Genomic DNA, 23,491 nt, shown 5'->3' on the forward strand with positions numbered 1-23,491 from the left:
CAGATCTCACACTTGACGTTGGAGCACCCCAAGGGAAACAAGCAGAAGGCCATCTCCCAGGTCTGAGTAAATCCCTTCGACCAAGCACCTATCGAAGGCCGCTGAGATCAGTTACCAACACCCACCACCCCGTCTCCTACAGCAGCCAACTCTGCACCCTGCTGGTTATCCAGCTCAGGGGTCCCCAGGACAAGAAGAACATGGAGCTGTTGGAGCGAGTCCAGAGGAGGCCACGGAGATGATCAGAAGGCTGATCATCAGAGGGCTCAAGCATTGAAACAGGCCACCCAGAGAGGTGGTAGAGTCACCATCCCTGGAGGTGTTCAAAAAACATGTAGGCTTTGGGACGTGGTTCAGTGGGCATGGTGGTGTGTTGATGGTTGGACTTTATGATCTTAGAGGTCTTTTCCAACCTTAATGATTCTACGATTCCTATGGAGACAGGTTGAGAGAGTTGGGCTTGTTCAGCCTGGAGAAGAGAAGGCTCCAGGGAGACCTTATTGCGGCCTTTTAATACTTAAAAGGGGCTTATAAGAAAGATGGGGACAGACTTTTTAGTAGGGCCTGTAGTGACAGGACAAGGGATAATGGTTTTAAACTAAAAGAGGGGAGATTCAGACTAGATATAAGGAAGAAATTCTTTATGCTGAGGATGCTGAAACACTGGAGCAGGTTGCCCAGAGAGGCAACCTGATCAAGTTGAAGATGTCCCTGCCCGTGTCAGGGGGGTTGGACTAGATGATCTTGAAAGGTCCCTTCCCAGTGCAGGACGCAGCAGCATTGCTAGTGCTCCCCTTTCCCTGCAAATCCTTTTCTTCCTGCAGCCCAGGCATACTGCCCGTACCCATCCAGCTCACCACAAGCCACGCCAACCTGGAGAACCTCCCCCTGGCCATGGGGCAGGGGACCGGGGCAGGGAAGAGGACCTGTTGAGACCACAGCCACCGCATGCTCTTAACACCAGGTGGACACCAAAGGCTGGAAGCAAAGCAGGTTATGATGCGCACCCAACGCACCTCTGCATCTCCAAGACCCCAAGCCCAAGCCTGCAAGCTCCAACCTGGTTTTGGTTGTCTTCATGCCCCAGCCCACGTTCAACACACTCAAGAATTCCCCGTTAAACACACTCAGGCTGTTAATCATCGCTTGTAACGTTTTTGACCTTCTAACATCGAAACGCTAGCACAAGTCCTGACACTAAGTCACGTCTTTCAAACAAACCCGTGTTTCTTCTGCCCGTATCTCAAGGCAGGTCGTGGTTCAGAAGCCTGAGCAGAACCCAGCTCAGCTCTGAGCCTGCTGGCAAAGTAACCTGCAGCGGTTTTCTGCTGACCTGCGGGGCTTGTGTTCTACAGCTGCTTTTCAAACTAGGGTTAAACGTCAGAGATTGCTGAAGTGCAGGCGCCGCTTTGCAACGGGAAATTACAAGAGATGTTACAGCGCTTTTAATTATTTATTGCTTTTCTGACCCGCCGGCAGCCCTGGGGTTCTGCCTCTTGCTCCGTGCCTTGTTTGCAACTCCAGGCAGAGACGGCACCGTAGGAAGAGAGGGGAGAAGAGGAGCCCTCCAAGAAAGCAAGCGCAGGAGAATGCAGTTTGCTAACGCCACAGCTAATTCTGTGCGTCTTCAGGTTATTTGAGCCAAACCCCATTTCTCATATACATACGGATGGCACACTACGTGGTGCCGAACCCTAAAAAGCCACGTGAGCGGGAATAACTCATCAATGCCGTTCTATTAAGCTAATAAAACGGGACAGGACTTGGGAACGAAGATTAAAACTTCCATAAGGTCCCGGTCTTGCAACTGCTGGGACCGGGACTGCCGCAGCTTAGCGCAGCATCCTCCTTAAACGCCAATGGATTACGCAGCAACCATTATTTCGATGTCAAGTGACAGATTACCAAATGAGCTTTTATTAGCGCCGCCGCGTTTTCGATTGTATTTTTACTTGCAATATTCTGACACACACAGTGTAAATGACATTTTATCGTATTAGTGATGCTAACGACCCTACAGCACGTAGAACGTACAGAGAGGTTTTACAGCGTTATTGACTGGCCAAGGGCTGGGAGCTCGGAAGAAAAATCACGGGGTTTTTTAATTCCAGTTTGTATCAAGACCTCACTCTCTGCCCTTCCTGAGCAAGAACACCCAGTCACGTGAAGCAGAATGTGACGAACCAGCTGTTTTCTGGCTGAATACAACCGATAGGGTCAGGCGAAAGGAAATAAGATCAAATAAACCAACTATGAAAAATCAGAGAGAGAAAACGTGGGGCACCCCTGATGGAAGCTGTAGCTGCATCCCAAAAAAAGACGATTAACTCATACAAGATATACTCAGCGCTATACAAAGAAGCTGTTCTGACGCAGTGCGCTGAGATCCCAGCTTTGCCAGTGCAGGATTTGCGCTTTCCTAGGACCGGAGATGGAGCAAAGCCAAAACCTCGGTGAAGCCACCTCTCCCCAGGTCCCCACTCCACGGCCATCAGAGGCTGCGAACGGCATCAATTCTTCATACTCGATGCGATGCCACATACGCTGATCGTACCTTGATGCCTCGGGGAAAAAACACTGGGGATTTTCCCTAGAGCACCAAAACATCCTTTTATTTAGGGCATGGATGAGACAGAGGGGAAGAAAACAGGCATAAAAGTGTTCCTGGGGGAGCGACGGCGGCTTCCAGTTGGGTATTTAAAGCTTCCCTACACTCAGAAATACGAAGCTTTAGCTCGACTTGACTCTCGACCTTATCTAACGTTCCTTTTCTAAATAAAATCCCACTTGATTTTTTTAAAGCTGGTTGGAAATTAATTGACCGCCGTCTCCGCTGGGCTGCCCGGTTGCACGGGATTGCATCACCCGTTAGCAATGTGCCCACCTGCAGCACTGGAGTTAATGAGAGAACTCAGGTTTGAAAGTCTCACTTTTATTGTTTTAGCAAAAAAACCCCATGTGCCCGATGGGCTAAGAAAATATATTTTCCTTCGGTGAAAGAAATGAAAGTATAAGAAACCTGTTGTGGTCTGTTCACAAGATACAACCACTTCAAAAGTGCTGCGGAAGGTTTTAAAAAAAAAAAAAAAAAAAGGTGATTTTGGCCAAGATTTTTATTTTTTTAAATACTTATTTTGCTTTTCTGTGGAGCCTAACCTAAACACAACACAGCGGTTCGAAGCGTTTGCAAATACTCCCACCTATGCCACGATGAGAGGCGTTAAGAATCTGTAAATACGTCCTTTTTAATTTGTTCTTATTTATTTACACGCTTGCTATGGATCAAAAGACCCCAAAGTTAGGGTATTTTTACCTAAATGTAAAGACACAAGGCAGCAGCTCACCGTTTGGGTTGGGGAGGGATGCGAAGGAGCCGGCTGGGATAATAAAGCCTATATAACGCTATTTACTCGCCGTCCAGCGGCAGGAATGATTTCGCTTCTTGCCGCGCTGTGTGGGAAGGAGCGGACCATGAGGGCAGCTTCTGCAGACCCAGAAGCACCCACCAGAGACAGTTTTTCCTCGTTTATTTTCTCCCTCCCACATCACTCTCCCAAAAACGTTCATTCTCACGCACACCGCAGAGCGGCACGTTCATAAAAAAAAAATAAAAATCACCCTGCGCCTGGCCCAAGCGGCGTTCCCATCAGCAGGAGAAAAGGTGCGATGAGGAGCCACCAAGCCACGAGATGATGGATGAACCAGCCAGGACAGCTCAAGGACGACGCAGCAGGCAAGCGGAGGGAAGAGCTAAGCTCTAAGATCGGCCTCCCCCGCTCCTAAAAAGATTTGTTGCATTAAATGGCAGGACATACAATGGGAAACTAGTAGAAAACGGGGCTGATGGGAATAGAAGGAGGACAGGGGCCACCTTGAGTAAGTGGACTCGGCAAACACGGCACTGCCCGCTCCTGCCACGCCTCGCTTTAGGTTCACCATGACATCGAAAGCACAGCCGCTGAAGCTAAGAAATACGGTGATTACTCAAGAGAGATAATCGAGTCTACGCGTTGAGGTCAAAGATGGTTGAACGTGCAAGGGGCAAGAAAGCATCCGTCCTCCCTAGGTATGAGAAAGCGTCTTCCTCTGAAAGACACGGCTGTGACCGCCGTGACAGAAAGCACTGCAGGGGGAAAATGGGTGAACCCATGGCAGGATCCGTCCCATCAAACTGGATTGCCCTAACGAAGGTCCAGGCGGCTCAAAACACAAGATAATTATGAACCATGGAGCAAGCTACGTCTTGCTGGAGAGCAGCTACGGGATCTACCCAACGGGCTGCAGAGCCACCAGCGTCGGTCTGGTGAAGATGGAGGCAGCACGGTCTTTGAACAAATGGAGGAATATGTCAAAATTGCTCCATGAAAACCAGATGGTGGTCAAACCAGACGCAAGCCAGGGAGAACTCTGAAGAAAAGCCTATTTTATTTTTGGAAACGGAAGCTGCTGGCTTTGAGCGTGCATAACTACTAAATCAATGCAACCGCCGCTAACAGAGTCCAAATGGCTCTCTACCTTCCAGAACAATTTTTAATGAGTTGCACAGAAAATTAAATACAGAAAGAAAAGTGATACCAGTCTGCTACAAACAAAAGAATAAAAAAACCCAGGATTTAGGCTGTCCAGCTGCAGACACAAACCATCCTTGGCTTGGGAGAGGCGAGAGCTGCAGAACGGTCTGAAGACTCAAAGGATGCAGCGGTAGGAAAGGAAGAATGTGTTTCACGATACTCTCCAGAAATCTGTCCATTAGCTGCCAATTACTCCTGATTTAATGGGACTAGACTGGAGAGGACCAATGGACACCAACGACGGGCGTAGGGAAAGAACAGCGCAACAGGGTAGAAGCTCGTCTTGTCTTCGTGCCGACGCAAGCACAGCAGGCAAAGGGGTGACCGCTCTTCTATGCCGACCTGTGCCAACCCAGCCGCGCACTCGTGCTTCAAAACCTCTGTCGCCCAACTGGGGATCTGCCACATTTCTCCTAGGGCCAAGGGGATGAATCCCACGCCCAGACGCAGAGCTGGAACGCCACCCGCAGCCCTCTGGAGCTCACAGCGTTTGGCAGGGCTTACGCACTCAAAGCCAAGATGACCTGCAGATCGTCCTGTCTGCCCTAACTCTGCTCTGGAGTACTCTGAACTTACGTTGTTGAAGAAACACCACGCGACCAAATTTGTCCCCTACCAGGCTGGCTACCCAATGCTCCACCAGCCAGGGCTGGGTCTCCTCTTCCTTGCTCTCTTCCCTCCTTTTCCTCTCTTCCCTCTGCAGTATCCCCTCTGCAGGAGCACAAAGCTCCAGCATGATGCCAAGGGATGGAGGACAGCAAGAGAAAGGACTAACGCCACAGAATCCCTGCTTGAAGGCCAAAAAAACCCACCACAAGCAACAGCCTGGCCGCTCACCAGTGCCTATTGTTTTCACAAACTATTTCTTGCTGTAAGTTATAACAAATTACAAGCCTCCTAATTAAAGCATGCGATGTGCGTGCCGGAGCGAGAGCCAGTCACTCCAGGATGGCTCGTCTGGGAACAGGACAGGCGAGAGCAGCTTCACAGGGCTGTCCTATCAAGACTTCTCAGATGTGATTTGGAAAGACTACCTCAGGGGAGGACAAAAGCTCAGTTTGCCTGGGTCACCCGAGCTCTGCTATCCCTGTTCAGGCTGATAATTAAGCTCACAGAACGGGCATTTCGTTGCAAAAGAGAAAGTCCACTTTGGCCAAAGTTGGGGTAACACCTCAACCTTGAACTCCAAGACATTGCTAAATACTTCTGAGGCTAGAAGTGTCCAACTAAAACCTTTTACGCTCAAGACTCTTGGCTCTTTCAAAAGGTTTTTCTTAAAAAAAGATCTTCTCCAACTCGTAAGGGCAAGATCGTCACAGCTGCAACTCCTACCTGCCCCTTCCCTGGAAGGTGAGGGCATCCTCTGCCCACCCCGGGATGGAGAAAGATGCCAAAAGCTCTGTCCCACCTGCAGCAGAGCGGTGCCCAAACCACGCTAGCATGGTGGGACATTCTGCAGCAGCCACACTGCCATGCCAGCTGTGTTCACGCAGCATTAGTCAGTCGGCAGAGCACGCAGGTTCGCTACGGGACGGATTTTAGACGTGTAACGGGTCATCAGAAGAAGGGTAGTGGAGCTGTAGAACCTCAAGGCCCTGCCTTGGCGTAAACGATGAGGAAACCCCAACAGCCAGATGACCCTGAAACACCAACGCTACTAAAGTACATGCTATGCTTGAAGCCAAACCTGCTCTCCTGTTCCTCAGCCTTAGCTACTGAAACGTAAGCCGTCAAAGGGACGGTGAGAAAAGCTTGCCATGCTTGGCGGTGCTGACCCTACCACTTGCTCCTTCGATGCCAAGAGGGTAGAGCACCAGGGCTGTTGGCCATCACGCCGCAAGTCGCCTCCATCACAGGTTTGGCTGTACGGATCAGTCCACAGAGCCTTACCTGAGTGCAATCCTCCGGCTGGAGCGGGCTAAGGCGCCTGGAAAAACCACGTTGAACCACCACCTGCACCCTGCTGGGTGTCCACCAACCAACCTTTGCCACCCGGAGTGAGTTTTCAGCACGGGGAAAGGTATGCACCACTTCCTCAGAGAGCGGGAACGGCGTGCACAAGCCCAGGCTGAAAACTTACACCGCTGGGGAGTGTGAGTGTGTGTCGCAATGGGTATGTAGCAGCGGCCAACACTCCTTGTGGGTTAAGGAGTCGGAGCGTAGGATCCCTGTAAGCCGAGGACTTACAAGTCCTGTGTATAGAGGTATAGAAAAAAATAGCTCACTTAATCCTTTCATGCCAGGAGTTGGGATTTTCCCGGAGCGACGTCCATTGCCGGCAATGGACGCACCAAAATAACGTCGGCATCAATGAGTTAACCACCTCTGTCCTCTTTTCACCTATTATATTGCTCATGCATCATCCAGCTTCCCAACCATCTTCCCGTTTCTTCACCGTATGCACGCTATGTCCTCTCCCTTCTTCAGCACGGAGTTGAAAATGGAGTTGAGAAAAGGAGACACATGGTCAGCTCCTTGCTGCCCTGAGAAGCTAGATGGAAATGGTTGAAATTACAAGGGGGTCATCAGCAAGACTGGAGAGGACATAGCTTAAGTTACGAGGTTTCAGACCCTCCCGCCCCCCCATCCAATGCCAGATGTTGCACCGCTCAAAACAAAATCAGCTTTTAAAAAGCTTGGAAGTGCTGGAAAAAGGCCCCCGGCTCTCTTGCCACTGGGGTGACCAGGTTTTCCAAGGTCCATCCATCCCCCTTCCATCTAAAGCATTGCCCTGCCAGCTTAGTCTTTTCTTTTAGACATTGGCCACCTCCAGGTTGGGCTACGGTGGCACCTGGCATCTTAACAGGTGAGAGTTGGACAGAAGCAGTTAACTCTTAGTGCCATGATAAAGTCCAGGACAGAATTCATCCCCAGGTCACAGTTTCCCCACAAATGTTTTACAGAAGAAAAATGAGGTTTCACAGACCCATGGAACGATTCTGCTTTTTTTGGGTCAGATTTGCTGAGATTACTACAAAGCTAGGGCTTGTGAGATGCACCCTCATCCCTACGGACCAGAAACGAGAGCTGCATCAGGCTCTTAGCATCCTTGCGACAACACGAGGTTAATTAATAAGTACACTATAACACAGATAGGATGTGAATCCACACATCACGACGGGTCGCGACTCCGCAGTCTGACCACGGGCGTTAGCAAAGGTCTCTAGATACCCAAGGCTGAGCTCCTCCAAGCTCAAAAGAAAACACAAGCCTTGGTGTTACAATGACACTGTCAGATCAAATTTGGTCTTAAACCAACGTTTTGGAGAAGTCACTCATTTTGTGAAACTTCACACTTTTCATTAGTGTTTTTAAACACTTTTTCTGTGATGTTTCAAGTTGAAACACAGCAGCACATGATCCTGGAAGTGAACAAACGGATGACTGGATCTGGATAGTCCAAACCAAGTCTATCTCCAAAGCAGCGTAGGACTAAGGCTTGGCTTAGCTTTAAACAATCCCAGGTATTAGCAATGGATGGAAAAGGACTTTGTTTCAATTTAACCATAAATTCAACCTGACAGTGTCGCTTCAAGAAAGAAAATCATGAGGCCCACGCAAATTTGAAGAGTCTGTAAATTAAAGTCTAGTAAACAATGTACCGCAGATCCACTTGGTAAAGAGGGGGAAAAAAAAGAAACAGAAGCTAACTTCTCTATAGAAACGTATTTCAGTTGTTTGTACAATAAAGTCTCACCTCTTCTCCCACTAAGATTTATGGCACAAATGATTATGCTCAAATTCTGCACATGTTCAAGAGTACCTGATTCTTCTGAAAAATTCAGAGATTAAGGTAAGATTTCTCTTAAGTCTTATGTAAATCTCTAGATACGTTTTATAAATGCTAAAGTTTGTAGCTACGGTCACTGACCGATACAAGGAAAGGTTCACGGACTCAAAGCTCGCTGCGGTCTCCTCCATCTGCGCCTGGTGCTGCAGTGTGCGTAACACCCGTTATTTTTATTAGCCTCTTCTAAATCATTACTCATTATCAAATTCAATGGGTAAATAAACTCTTAACTACATGATGCACCGTAAAACATAAATTTGCTTAAAGACTACTTCCAATAATTATAAATGGGGGAGACGCTTGATTAAGAGAAGGGCAGAAGACCCTCCACGACCTTTTCCACCAAGCCCAGACCATGCCAGAAGCATGGTAGTGCCTTTGTTTCCTTTGCTGGATCCTCAGCAAATGTTGCTTTGACCCTTAAAAGCAACTTAAAGGATCCCACTCCATCTTGCTCTCGAATATAATATAAGGAACATAATCCTACAGAAGCAGCAGATGGGCGAGGAGTTTCCAAAGACCTAAAGAAACCCCAGGAAATGCCTAAAGCGTTGAGCCGCAAATTACTGGAAGGTCATCCTAGGTCCCATCAAATAAAGCTGTTGGCTGAAGTTGGCCGCTGACAGGGGCCTGATTCTGGAGGAGAGAAGGCAGCCCGCAGCCACCAAGCCTTTCTCTTAAAGAGGAAGACCTTGATGGGAGTGAAATCGTGAGCAGCTGCCTACTCTAGCAGTCTTAAAGGCTCAAATAACACTCAAAAATCTGAGCATTTCCCCGATCTAAACACCAAATGCAATCACCCAGAGGTTAACCCAACACGACTACTATCGAGAGAACGCAATAGGCCAACAGACCAGTTTCTGGAGGCTCTATACGTTGGCAAATGAAAAGCAAACGTTAACAGGACCGGAAACACTGATGATCTTGTGATAACTGAATTTAAGAGTAGACGGTCCGTCCATTTGTTTCCACATCGACGGATACTTGGCCACTTCAACCAAAAATGGTCGAGGTGCTGTCGCTAGCCTTTTTCTGACCGGTTGAGAAGGGAATCTCAATCCCTTAGAGCTGCCCTCCCACTGAACGGCCTAAAAAATAACTGGATGACTGGTGTCTTTGTGGTGCCCAAACGGAATTATCTGCTTTTTTCAGCGTGCAACACACCGACGCCTGGAAATCTACTGTAAGTCACGTACAGGGCAGTTTGCAGTGAAAGGATATATATAGAAAGCACCTGGAGAAGCTCTTTTGCATAGAAAAGGCAATCTCAGTTGTCAAACATTTACCAACAAGATAACAATTAGCCCCGTTTGTACCGAACCGCAAACAACTCTGCATTTTCCTTAGCAAGAGCAGAGGCGGTGTAGCTGCAGGTAGGTGCCTCTTACCTTGAGCTCCTTCCAGCTGTCGAGCAGCCTGGTAGCCAAATCGCTCACATCCACAATTTTGTCCGTTTGTTCTTGGCTTCTCTCGCTCTCCACATCAGATACGCCTTCCTCTTCATCTTGAGATGGCGTTTCCATCATAATGGGCTCTTCCAGCTTCACGCTGTTGCTCTCTTTGACCTCTGCTTCAGGCTCAGCCTCCAGCTCCGCAGCTTGGGGTTTGCTGCTCTCCACCGGCGCATCAACGGTGGCTTTGATCTCCTGCTGCTGCTGCTCCTCTGACACCTCCATCGGGGCACCCTCCAGCTGGTCCAGGTCCTCTTTGCCCTCCTTCCCTTCCAGCTCACTGGTAGTATCCGAGATGGCACTGTCCATGCTGTTTTCACTTATAATTTTCAGCCTTCGAAATACCAACTTCTTCGGGGTGTCCGTGTCACCTTCGGCGCTCTGCTTGGTGGAAAGATCTGGCGTGTTGAGCGGCGTGTGAGCCCGCGAGGTGTTCTCGCTCGAGTAGCCATCCCCTTCGCTGAGCTGCGGGACAGCAGTCTTGGTCTGAGCCCAGCGCTGAATAATGGGAAGCACTTTGCTCTCCTCCAGCATGTTTTTGGTAGGTATAGGCAGGAGCTCTAGTGTCTTCATAATCTAATTGCAAAGACAAAATCAGGACATTAGAGCAATCAGAATTTAAAGCCGTCTCCAACCTGGAACAATTTCCTTTTCTCAACAAGAGGTAACGCTGAAATATCAATATGATGGCGACAGGTCAGGGATAGCGACGTCTCTTCTCAAGGCTGAACTGCAGAGGTGAACTTCTGCTGAGAGCAAAGAAACTGTGAGTGGGTGGAAAACAGCGAGCACAAGTATTTAGAAATTAAACTAATTTAACAATTAGTTGCAATTAAACTGATTTCAAAGAGCTCAGACACTTATGGCTGGTCATATCCACTCCCAAGGCAATACAGCAGTTAGATACGTTACATGAAAGAAATCCTGATCAGAAATGTCAATACTTATCGGCAGTCAAAATAGAAGGGATCGACCCAAAAAAGTTTGCTAATTAACACCAGGAAAGCTTTTTCCTCGCTTGAGAAAAGTGCCGTGTGCTGCAGCAAAAGCCGGAGCATTACTGGCGTCAGCGGGAGGGAGACAGTCTGCTGCTCGTGGAGCTAAACCTTAAGCACAAAGAGATATGGACTTCTGCAGGATCCAGCAACTCCTCTCCCAAGACCAGACCCGAAACGTCTGGTTTTGAAACAAGAGATAGCCGGCCCTTATACAGGACTTTTCAACTTGTTCGCTTTCCAAATCAGCCCTCCAGGAGTGAAGGACAGAAGATAGTTTTATGGTATTACACTAATTTCTGCCATGGGTGTCTGATGGCCGAAAGACCTTTTCTCTTAAAACAATGACGGTTTTACAAAAAAAAAAGAGGGGAACAAAGCAAAGTGTGGTCTGGCCTCTATCACAACCCTTATTTGCAACTCGGTAAAGAATGACCTGGAGTTTAAAAGAATATATCCAGTCCACAAAACCCCGCCAAAGCTGACATGGCATTGCGACCAGATGCATCGAGAGTGGAGACAAAGCCACCATTACCGCATCGATTCAGTTTCCGTCTTGAAGCTTGTGGGGAGCAGCTCTGGGTTTGAGCTCAACGAGGTTGGGTGCCCCAATCTATTCCGGAGGAAAACCAGAGTCTAACCTGACCACTGATTTCTCCAAAGCCAGAAGTCAAAGATGAGTTGGAGGCAAGCTACCTAGTAGCCAGAACTTCGTCTAAGGAAGGAGGGATGAGGACTAGGCGGTGGAAACGGTGGCCTTCCCACAGGACATGTTGCTGAGCGGACAGACTTGCAGTCCCTCTCACCACCAGTGACACAGATGCTTCGAGAGTAGCACAGAAAGTGTCTTATTAGGTCTGATATCAAGCCGGGCTCCAAAAATCTTCAGGTATCCTCATCTCACCCAAAGAGCTGAAGGCTCACAAAAGCACACGTAGGCAGCTCTTCATCTTCTGATACCAACAGCGCCCGTTTCTGAGGGAACGCCCGAATCCACGGCGTTAAAGAGGAGAAAGGCACGAGTAGGACACGACTCATTCAGAAATGCTAAGTACCGGCTTGGAGAAAAACCGTGCTGAGCTAAGGAAGCAGGGTTGGGCAGGATTGTCACCGCTTCTGAAAAAAACCACAACAAAGCAGGAGAAGAGGCACCCTGAGCTCTACAGCTCACGTGGCTTCTGCTTTTTGCTCGGGATGCAGCACTGCATGCGCCTCTCCAAACTGCACAGCAAATAAAGGAACTTCCAGGTGTCCTTTTGCATGCAACGCAGAAGCGCGTACAGAAAACAGAAATATTCGAGTTCCACTTCAGACCGTCAATATCTCCAGTTCCCTGTGTGGTTCAGGAAGGAATAAATGGCAACGATCTTTATTTAAGTCTGGCTCATGTCACTAACTCAGAAATCTAAGAAAAACCACAAGAGCAGATTCTTTCCATATATTAAGGATTTCCCTTAAAGCAGAAGCTTTAGGCTGCAGTTCTGAGGATACCTGCAGTTTGTTTTCATGAATGCTTGGCATATAATATGGGTATTTAAAAAAAAAAAAAAGGAAAAAGAGTATCATCATGCTTCTGAGCAATTAACAACTCTGCTAAGAAAGCTTCAAACCCGAGAGAATTACTGACCTCCAGCTGCAACTTCAGGTTGTTAGCGGTGCTTCCTCTCCCATCGCCCAACTCCGTCATCCAAATCCAGAGGAGAGATAAGCCGTGACACTCCAGGAAGGACTTCAGGCAGGACTGCGAGTGCGTGTTCTGGAGGATCCAAAGTTAGAGAGAGTCCGTGGGAATGGTCAGAGACTTACAGGGAAAAAAAATCCCTTTGATTTCCACAGGCTGACATGGCCAACGGCTCAACCGGGCTTGTGTTACCTGTCAAACCCCTCACAGAAGCCAGACCTAGGCACCCGGCATGTCTAACCTAACTTAAGCGGCTGTAACTGCCGGGTTCGGAGCAGTAACGCATGCAGCGGAACCGTTATAACCGTTACCTGCTGGCCAGCTCGTATTGGGGAATAAACCTTAACGATAATGGATTGCACAGAAAACTGGCTGTAACTCATCTGGACACAGTCGGAGGTCAAAATGCAGGATCACCTTGGAGATAAGACAGCTGTGGCTTTAAGCCGACAAATTACTCGTTTACACTCAAAATCCCTCACGTACGACTTGCTTCCAGAAACGGGCGTTTTGCATCCCCACCCAGGTTCCGCCAAACACAAAACGAGCGCAGGGTGGAGGTTACGCACCCTCTACAAGCCAAGCAGAACCGCTCGGCTCGCGCTTGGGATCCTGGCACGAGCACGAGACCTTTCTCCCACCTTCCTCCTCCTCCTCTAACGAGGGCTCCAAGGAAGGTGCTTTCCCAGGACATGGTTTCCTCCCCATCAGCTGGGTCCTCCTCACCTGTATGAGTTTGAGGCAGGTGAGCTTCTGCTCCAGAGTTTCGATCCGAACCATCAGCCGGGACAAGCTGAGAACTTGGTTCTTATCGGAGAGACCTTCTCCGTTCTCCAGCAGCGCCTCCAGCTCCCCGTCCACCTACCACGGCCAAAGAAAAAACAACTCTCAGGTCACGCCAGGCTCACGCCACCCGACGTGATGGCAGATAATCCGTTCCCCGGCTTTGAGAGCCAGGAGAAGCCTCTCCGGAGCAATTTGCCCACACGGAAAAGAAGCCTGGCTTTAATCTGACTCAACGTGGTTGGGTTTCTTTGATCTGGCCTATTATGGGGTTTTTTTTTTAGACCTTAAATCCCGTACAAGAGCACGCTGTTCCCAGCAGTTCTGTCTATACTGGGAAGGGAGGGCAGGCAGCCGCGCTCCTGCCCGACACACACGCGACAGGCAGGAACCCCCTGACTCCAACAGCCACTTCCCACCTTATAGATGTATACATCCAACACCGCGCGGAGGCAAGTCCAGGTGTGCGCCCCAAAATCCCCCCAGTCACAAGTTTATCTTTTCACCCAGAAAAACAGATGTGCACTAAGAAATTATCTTTAATTGCAGATAGATTTACTTCTTCAAATACCTAACTGGTACTTATAATCTTTACAACCAGAGGCGCATTCCTCTCCACGCAGACGCGGAAATATCAACGTTCATAACATAGCCTACTGCCCGGTGCCACTAATTAGCAGTTTAAAACCGCTTCTAAATGATTTCTAAATAAATTCTTGGCTTCCTGCCTCTCTGATACAGTAAAGAAAAGTGAATCTGGCATTTTTAAAGGTAGCTTCTTCCAAAAGAGCAGGTAACAAATCTTATTTGTAGGAATAGAGATTTATAAGTTCAAGGAGAGAACAATTATATCTTGTAGGAAGCAAAAGGAGCCCGTTCAGTTTTTTGCAGCAGTCTACATCCAGGAAAAATTCCTTTCGACTGCTTTGCTCAGACTTCTCTGCAGTTTCCCACCTCTACCATGTGAACCCATCACCGCAATTTGACCAGGGAGTAGGTTCGCAGAGGAGGATTACATGCATGAAAAGCTATAAAAAGACTAAAAAAAAGAAGTTACAGATTTCATTCACGTCCATCTGCAAACACAATTGTAACTGAAGTCAGCGCAAATACGACACACGTTCATACAAGTTCCTCCTGGAAGCTGACTTGCCTCTAGGCCAAAGCAATTAAGAGATTCGAATTTCACATCCCAGCCTGGAGATGGCAAACATCTGCGCCCTTTCCGCTGTCAAATTTCAGGTAATGTCCTCAAACGGTGAAGCTGGTATTGCCCGTCTTTCACCGACACTTAAAAATCATGCAACACAAACCAGATTTTGAAAACCTTGTGGAATTTAGTACGTTTTTCCGTAACTGAAAAGCACGTGGTGTTGATGGCCAGATACCGTACCTGTGAAAGTCCTCCTCTGGTGGGACTTGGTGCTAAGTAACCCAGAGGAACGAGATATATATTTAACTAAATCTCCATGAAAACACAAGTGTTGAGGGCCCCTATGAAATAAAATGATATAAATACATTCACGGAAAAGACTGAACCTCGAGGTGATCATGAGTCAACGACCCCAGAAGACGACAAGAGAGGTGACCTGAAGACTCACGTAGAGAGGACCGAGCCTAGGGTCAACCCTCGGTTGCTGCTACTCTTAGAAATAAATTAAAACACACATGCGAAGGAGACTCAGACTCACCGAATCCTTCTTACGGGAGCGCTCCTTTTTCATTTTTCCTCCGGCGGCTCGGATGCTGACCCTGTTCTCTCCTCCCAGGTAACCCCGGCAGTTGGCCGAGCCACAGAAACATTTCTGAGCCTCTTTGCTGTCGGTGGGCACAAGCAACAGAGCAGTTTAATAACAGATAACTGCATCCGCAGAGAGTTATTTTACCTTACTCTGAAAATTCAAACAAAGTCTTTATTTCTTACGTAGCTACCGTGATCCCCTGTTGGCTTAGCTGGAAACCAGAGCCTGCTTCAGTTCCAGGCTCTTTGTAGGTTAGGAAGCAAGAACCAGAAAGGAAAAGCTCGGGGGTTTGGGTCTGCTAACGCCTTAGCACACATTGCAATCAACCAAGATTATATATTCCTTAGGGAAAAGGCTAATAAATAAAGAACGGGCTGAGGATTCGAGGAAGTAGTAAAATTCAGGTGGAAGATGGTTTTTTGCACGGATATACAGCCAGAGAGAGGAGAGATTTAAATTATATTATCTTCAGGCAATATTTCTACAAAGCCTCTGTATTTTCTACTTGACATACCATAAATTTTAAACTTTATGCCACGATTGCTTGGGAGAATGGGGGGATTTTGGCAATGTGCATAATCCAGTGGAGAGTCTTGGCTCTGCAGTGCTGGCGGTAAGAACCTGAGCTCAGGAAGGACATCCAAGAGATCAGAGCTGGAAAACTCCAGCGAAGATGAGACTGAACTCAAATACAGGAGATATCAAAATCAACCAATGTAGCAAAATGATTTTCCATCAGAGAGGCCCTAACAGGGCCATAATACGAAACCCTAGTAATTTTGACTAAGCCATATACAGATAAAATCACGGGTGTACAGGCTGCATATTACGTGACTTTTCTCAGCCTTAGAGACATTCCCACGTGCCTAGAAACCAAACAGGCCCCGCTGCAAGAGCGAGCAGACGGGCTGAGGCTCAATTTGCCTGCCTTCCTGCAAGTTTGCACCAGGAACAGAAAGCTTTAGCACAAAAAATTTTATAACACAACTGAAAACTCGTTTCTGATTCTTCTGCATATAGAAAGAGCCATGTAGTGTTGCATAAGGCTGGATCCAGAAGGAAAAGGAAGAGACGCTCCTTAAACAATGGTATTGAGTAAAAAAAAAAAAAATAGGGATTATAAAATGGATCTACAATTAATCTCATAATTACATGTTGCTTCGAGCCCGTCAGACACTATTTTGTTCTAATCACATTAAAGACAGTGAAATATTGTGCTGTACACCTGGACAAGCAGAAATATAAAAATATTAGGCTCAGGTTTAGAGAGGGGAGCTCGCACACCTGCACTTCTGGAGTCGGAGAGGAAGAGAGAACATGCTATCTGTTGGGGTTTTACAGCTCTGCAAGTATTTGCAAAGTCGTAAAACGGGTGGGTGGGGAAGAAGAGGCATTATTTAAGGGTATTGCAAAGTCTGGAGCTGGGGTAATTAATAATTAGACAGAGGAAAGAAACAGGCAAGATAATTATCTGGGAAATTTCCACTTGGGAGAGATGGTATGAAGGGGAACAAAGAGGCAATAAAGTAACACTGGGAAAGACATTAAATCAACGGGAAATCTCTCCCAATCTCTTGTGTTAGAAATGGAAGAAACTTTATCCAGGTAGCTTTTCCTACAGTTGAATTCCAGTTCATTTACAACGAGGCTCTGCAACGGTGTGTTGCGGAGCAGGATTTTTTCATCGCACCGGTGCTCACAAAACCCCATTTCCAGCAGTTTAAGCAGAGCGAGCTGAAACGTACCCGTATCTCTGGAACTGGTAATCAAACGTCAGCTCTGAGCCCGACGGGACTAGTTTGGTGGTGAAAAATCCAACTCTGAGCTGCCCATTCACAGTCCACTAAAGCAAGGAAAAAACCAAGATGATAAGTTATTACAAACGCCAGGCTTGACTCTGGTTTTGCTTTAAATTAACAAGACTAATGCTTCAAACAGCATCACTGGTGTATTTAAATATTTGCTAACTGGCTCGGCAGCACTCGTCCATTTTAGAAGTAGCTGTTCCCATTTCACTAAGTTACAATAAACAACAACAAAACAAAGAGACCTAAAGATAAAGGCCAAATGCTTTTCACTCTGAGCTCGCTAAGTGGCAAGGCAGTGGAAATGAGAAGCCAGCAGCGGCAGCTTTGATCCAGCCGGTTACCTTTTGTGTCTCGCAGTTTGGTTCACAGCTGTGGTTCATAAAACGAGAGCAGTTTCCTTTCTGGGTAGCATCGATTATCTGAAAAGAAACAAGAAATACAGCAAAACAGGCTCCCTCTCTCTGCACCAGGCAGAAATACGAAGCAGTATAGCTACGACCACCGTGCGTTTGAACACAACCCACATAGAAGTCATCGACCTTTCCTGCTCCAGCTATCAACTTTATTTGGTTTGGAGAACGGGTTTTATAATGATATTAAATGCCCACCCCCCCAAAAGAAAAGCATTAAGCAGCTGGTACACGGTTCTTAGTTTTCATTACAAGTTAATACAGAGTTCTTCAGTTGGGCAGAGATCCTGCATTTTTAATATCTGTTTCTGATCCTCTGATACGTGGGACAACGCCCAGGAGGGCTGGGGAAGCCAAACATCTCTGCTACATGCATCGTATTCGAATAAAAAGGTGGTTTCCTGGATCACTGCGTCCTCCCTTTTATAACTGGAAACACTCCCCTGTGCCCCCTTGTGAACACGTAACAATCTCATGGTGGCTACAGAAATTGCTTGCTTTGGGGGGGAAAAAAAGAGGAAAAAAGCACTTGGGAGTATTTTTAGCTCATTTACTGTAAAGCTACCCAGACCCAAAAAGTCTCGACAGAAGAGACAAGCAGAACATGATATTAAATTTCTATTTATACACTTTGTTCTCAGCGAGCGAGGGCCCATCGCCCAAGGTAAGCGAGGCTGCGCTCTCTGCGTCGCAGCTCCGCGATCCCATAGAGCTGAAGCAAAGATAAATAATTAAGAACTTCTGGTATATAAATATTTCAAAGACAGTAATCCTGCACGTAGGGACTCCGCCAGCTAAAAGTGGCCCAATTTAACGTAGTTCTGTGAGCAAGGGAAGAAAGGAAAAGTGGTTTCTTGGCATGTCTTCTAGACTGGTTTACTTGGGCATGCGAGAAGGTTGAGTTTGGCTTGAAGCGTCTCCCCAAGCTGGGACGCAGACACAATTTCTCTCCCACAGAGGCTTGCTCGTGTGGAAGGGATGGGCTGTGCTCCGTCCTTTCCCTTTGGAGGACGATTTCTCCGCTCCAAGCCCACCAGGATAGAGCTCAGCTACCAGACTTCTGTTAAATCAGGTTGAAACTGAGCAATGGGTTAAAAAAAACCCCAAACACGTAAGATAGAACAAAACAAAGCCAGCCAAAGTTTCCTTTCCTTAGGAAAACACTTCAAATAGATTCAGGATGTTGCTTAGTGGGTTCGCAGGGAGTCGGCGCTGTACGTAACCGGGGCTGAGCCCAGCCAGCCTCCCCCGAAGCCAAGCACGGCAATCGCACTGCTCACCTCGTCATTCTTCAGGGCCATGAAATAATAGTGAATGTTCTTGTTCCGGGCATATTCTTTCACGCGAGCCTTGAACTCTTTGTGATCCAGCACTTCGCCGCAGTACTCCAAGACAAAAGTGTTGCTGCAAAATCCAAGAGGGAAAAAAAAACCATCACTCCGCTTGGCCGCAAGCAAGAAACCCCAAGGAACGGAAAATAACCGCTGTTGAGACGGGCTCTCTGAATACAAATCACAGCCTGGACATCCTGGTGGGGTAGCTACGATTATTATATGCCTTCATCTCAAGCAATTCTGATTTATTTTTTTTATGCTATCGCATGGGTAGGTATAGCACAACGAGAAGCCCAGAGACAAGAATAAAGCTCCCCTTCGAGAAGGGTTTATTCTATAAAAGAACAACACCTTGTGAGAGGTGTGAAGAGGAAAATAAGGAGCATTTAGAGAAGATGCTGGCAGGTGGTTTTCCTCAATTGAAATGGAAAGCCTGTCTGCACCTTGCTGGTCTGGTGGGTGAAATGAGGGGTCAATAAAATATCCCTTCTAACCGTAGGAAAGGCGAATTTAAAAGCAGACGCGGAAGAGAACGACCAGTTGCCCCTACGCTCAGACGCAAACCCATTGCATTCTGCAGCGCGGCCGGGCTTTAAACCCTCCAGTCCAAGACGCACTGTGCTACAGCTTGCTTGATATCTCTCCTAAGTTTTCTCTTCCTTAATATCACCGTGAACCCTTCAACTCTTTCCTTGTGCTGAACCAGGAGAGCACCAGGGAAGCAAAACCTCCTGCCCAGCTCCGCCCGGACCAAGCATTCTGCGTTCTGGGCAGGTATCACTCTCCCCATTTCCTTCCCATCATTAATCCCAGCCCTTGCACAGTACCGTGGTGGCCTTCCAGCCCACGTGTATTAACGACGTTCATCTTTCCCCATCTCTGTGTCCAGCCAAAAAAAGGTTCTGGTACGCTAATCTGCTCCTTCAGCTTATAACTCAGCCGTACCTTTCTCCTAGATGCTTCCCCAGCCCTGCGTTTAGCAGATACCAACGTGAAGGTGTCAGTCATGGTCTTCTGATGACCTGCTGCTTCATTGGGTTTGCTCCCCTCAAAGTCTCAACCGCAAAACTCCAAGCCTAGGAAACAGGGGTGCGGTGGCAGGAGAACCGAGCTAGAAATATCTCTGAACAAACCCACATCGGATGGGACGCGTCTCCTTCTGGGTGTACGACCTCTCCACCCTCCGCTGGATTTGTGACCATCCACAGACTGTCTTCTGGTGGGATGACTACCAACAGAAGGTTGTCTTCTCCCAAGACAAGCTTTAGCTCCGCAGCAATGTTCTGCCAAGTCTGCAAATGTCTCTCCAAACAGAAACAAAAGCAATATTCCAGCCAGCCCCAGGCTTCAGTCATCATATCAAGTGTTGAGGAACCGTATCTTGACACACAGAGGCCAACTGCAGTACATACACTCTTGCTGCTCTCGTTGATTTATTTACCCTCTTACCCAAGATGGTCTTCACACCATTACCTCCTTCCCATTTTCCTCGACGTTCCTGATCCTAGCCCACCTAGCAGACCTGATGCTGGCTACGGTGAGCTGTTCACTACCAGCCACATCCTTCCTACAATATCCATACCTTGTCTGCACAAGAAATTCCTAAAACTTTAAATAAAACTGGACCCGATATTTCCACGTAGGGTAGCAGCACTGCTTCAGCCCCCATCACTACGCTTCCCCGTGCACGCGTTATTCCAAAACCGACAGGACCCCGCTCGTGCAAAGCTTAGGTCCAGCAGCACCAGCGATTCCCCAGGTTTTCTGGTAAATCTGGAAAATCAGGAGCCAGAAAATGCCACGATGCTCACGCTCTTCTTCGATACAGTTGCTGTGCAACAGAACAGGGATGGAGAGCGCTCGCTCATTTTAACAATCGCTTAACGCTGTTTTCTTTTACAGAAACACAGTGTGAAGGAGCTCTGGGTTAAACGTATTGGGTTGAAAACATAGAATTGTTGTCCCTGCGTTTTAGATAACTCAGCATACATCTCTAAAGCAATCAAAACTCTTCCTGTGAATTAGTCTCATATATTCGATATAGCAGTAAAAAAACCTCTGCCATAAGACCTATAGCTTTCTTAAGCATCAGAAACATTGCTGGATTCCTCAGAACTCTTTGTCTTCAACAGAAGAAAAAAAAAAAATCAAATAAAATCAGAGTTTCCACGGAAACTCACTAAAATATCCAGAGTTACAGAAAATCTTTGCACAAATAAGTTCTAGGTAGATTTGAGACTGAACAGACTCCTCACGCCCATCCCGCAACCTTTTGAGATAGAAATCCGAGCCCGGTAAAACTCCGAGCGCACAGCACCGTTTCCCCACAGCAGGACGCTCCAACGATTTCTTCTACAAAGTCTGTTTTCATCTGCCGAGCGGCGCCACCGACTTCTGCTCGCCCTGCGTGGATCTGAGAGGACACCCACGCCACCTGCACACAAACGGTGAGGTCTAAACCCGGGGGGAGAAGAACCCACCCGGGTCGCGCTAGCCGTAGGAGCGTGGCAGGTCACCGCAGCCGCTCTCGCCTTCTCCCAGCAAAACCCCACCTTTGCCTCCTGCTCGTCCCGCTCCTCCTGCTGCACCTCACGCTTCAGGCCCAGCAGCTCTCTGAGCGTCCTCGCTCCTCTCTCTTCTCTCACGGCCTCACCTAAAGCTCTTTTTACTACCGGGAGTAGGAGAAAGCGCCTGCTCGGCAAGGCGGAAGGGGACTCCTTGACTTACCCTACCCAGTGGGAAGGCGTTCCCCTCTCAGACCTGCTCCTTGCACACACACCTAGAGAGCAAAACGTCCCCGGCACTATTCTTCTTCCCAGCCACGCTCACTTTTTGAGCACAACAATTTCCAAACAGGACTGTAATTCCAAAAACATCGGCATCCATCCTGCTGCTGATGGGTTCAAGCACCACGCAACCCTTGCGTTCAAGTCCCACCAGCTCGTTCGTGCCAGACACTGTCGATAACGGCACTGATCCAGGCCCGACGGGCAAATAACACCTGGCTTTGGTGAAAGAGAGACGAGACAAACACAGAGCCGGATCTGCAAGCAGGGCTGATGTCAAAGCAGCACTGAGAAGTACGGCCGTTAACTAACAACAGGCTAACGAGGGAGGAAAGACTCCCCGCAGGATCTTCATGTAGTCCGAAGGGGAGGAGGACCCAAGAAGAGGGTGAGTCTGGCAGAGGTGAGAAGAGAAGCGGAGGAGACTCAACCAGAGCGTGTGCTCCTCTGACGCCGTGTAGCAGGGACAGAGAAAGGAGACAGATTAAACACGAGATGAAGCCACGGCAAGACTGTCAGAAACCCTAACGAGAAGAGAGCAAAACCAGAGTGGGAGATCTAAGAGGCAATTAGTGGATACGTATGTGCTGATAACCAAGAGGGACACCTGACAGGGCACAAGAGCAGTACATAAAGCTGGAAGAACCTCAACAAATCTACTAATGTCAGTGGAACTAAGAAAACGCAAGCAACTTATTTTCCCTTCACGAGGGAGTGAAATAGCACGAGGAGGTCATTCAAAGAGCAAAGGCTTACGATGGCAGATCTTTGGCAGCTCTCAGCCCCCAGCCTTTCTTTTCAGTGAGGATCACTTCGACATCTGCATGCTGTTTCTTCTGGAAGCGTCTGTTGGAGCAGTAGTCGCCGTTTGGGCACCTGGAAGAACTAAGGGAAGGAAACAGAACAAATCAATTCCCAGCAGGACAACGGCGATAACAGAAATGGCTCAGATGGGAAAGAGATACCAAGTTACCATAATAAATTCAGTGTGTTTCGCTATAAAAAGCATAACCATCTGACTGTCAACATGCAAATGCAGACAATTTATTTCTGGAAGGTAAAAACATTTGAAATGCGAATGCTGCTGTACTTCAATGTCATACAATCAAAATGGGATGAACCGGCCTCTTCTCCCCACGTTTTTCTGGGTTCTTCCCCCAAGATATCTCCTTCCCCTACATCTCCTGCCTGGGCTGTGATATCAAAGGCAAAGAGTGGGGCTTCTGCTGCGTAACTCCTCTCCTTCCACCCCAGCTGGTGACAATCCTCATGCCAGGGGGTGAATCCCACTAAGCGCCCTGTCCCCTGCCTCCCGCTAACACGGAGCAGCGGCAGCTCCTCTTCCGAGAGGGAAAAGGAGACAACAGCCATAGCCTGGGGAGGCTCTGGGGAGAGGAGGAAGATGCAAAAGGAGAAATCAGAGGAAATAAGGATCTCAAGTAGAGCTACATTTGCATTTCTGACTCCCTCCAACCAGGCTTACGATGGACTAGCGTGAAGGCTGAGGAGCAGAAGACTCCAGGCATTTGTGGCAGGTTTTAACAGGAGGTTGCTAAGGTCTCCTGCAGAAGATCTCAGGTCACTCCACAGCAGCGAGTGAAAACAAGAGTGCACAGACAGCTTAGCTTGTTACCACCACCCAGGAAAGTCTGGATTCCTTTAGGGGCCACCAAGTCATCTCGTGGGCAACACCACCCAACTCTGGCAACGCTACCTACCACTCTATCATGAGCAGGCGATTGAGACAGTCTTCTCCACAAGCAACCTCCCCCTGAGCTCGCTCTTCTTTGGAGAGAGGAGGGCATTCGCACAGCATCCGCTTAATATCCCGGTGAGATTTGTTCTTCTTCCTATTGAAGATGAGTCATTGAAATGCAGGTTAGACAGCACCTGGGTAGAGAAATTTCTCCTTGATCTTTTTCGGTTGTTACTGGAGGAACTTAATTTATTCTCTAGAAACTGGACATATGGATTGATTACCTTAGGACAACCACAAGAAGGGACAGGGCTGACCAAGGACACCGGTTTGAGTGGGAGGCGATGACTTTCTGATCACAAAAGACGATTTCTCAGAAAGACATCCCAGGACATTTAACTTTTTTTTTCCTTCTCCGCAATGCCCACCATCCAATTTTACTTT

At 47.9% G+C, this 23,491-nt stretch overlaps 1 protein-coding gene across 3 annotated transcripts in view; it reads right to left on the minus strand.

The window, feature by feature from the left end:
- SETD2 (SET domain containing 2, histone lysine methyltransferase) overlaps positions 1 to 23,491 on the minus strand; it is a 69,449-nt gene that overhangs the window by 18,715 nt on the left and 27,243 nt on the right. For all 3 annotated transcript variants that reach the window (XM_054818671.1, XM_054818672.1, XM_054818670.1), the window contains 9 exons: positions 23,070 to 23,201; positions 22,108 to 22,236; positions 18,512 to 18,635; positions 17,163 to 17,240; positions 16,759 to 16,856; positions 14,963 to 15,089; positions 13,215 to 13,349; positions 12,435 to 12,563; positions 9,750 to 10,388 (listed from right to left, as the gene is read on the minus strand). In XM_054818671.1, the coding sequence (XP_054674646.1) occupies positions 9,750 to 10,388; positions 12,435 to 12,563; positions 13,215 to 13,349; positions 14,963 to 15,089; positions 16,759 to 16,856; positions 17,163 to 17,240; positions 18,512 to 18,635; positions 22,108 to 22,236; positions 23,070 to 23,201 (1,591 nt within the window). The remainder of the gene's footprint in view (positions 1 to 9,749; positions 10,389 to 12,434; positions 12,564 to 13,214; positions 13,350 to 14,962; positions 15,090 to 16,758; positions 16,857 to 17,162; positions 17,241 to 18,511; positions 18,636 to 22,107; positions 22,237 to 23,069; positions 23,202 to 23,491) is intronic.

The sequence above is a fragment of the Grus americana genome, chromosome 2 (assembly GCF_028858705.1).
Source record: "Grus americana isolate bGruAme1 chromosome 2, bGruAme1.mat, whole genome shotgun sequence".
NCBI classification, from domain to species: Eukaryota; Metazoa; Chordata; class Aves; order Gruiformes; family Gruidae; genus Grus; species Grus americana.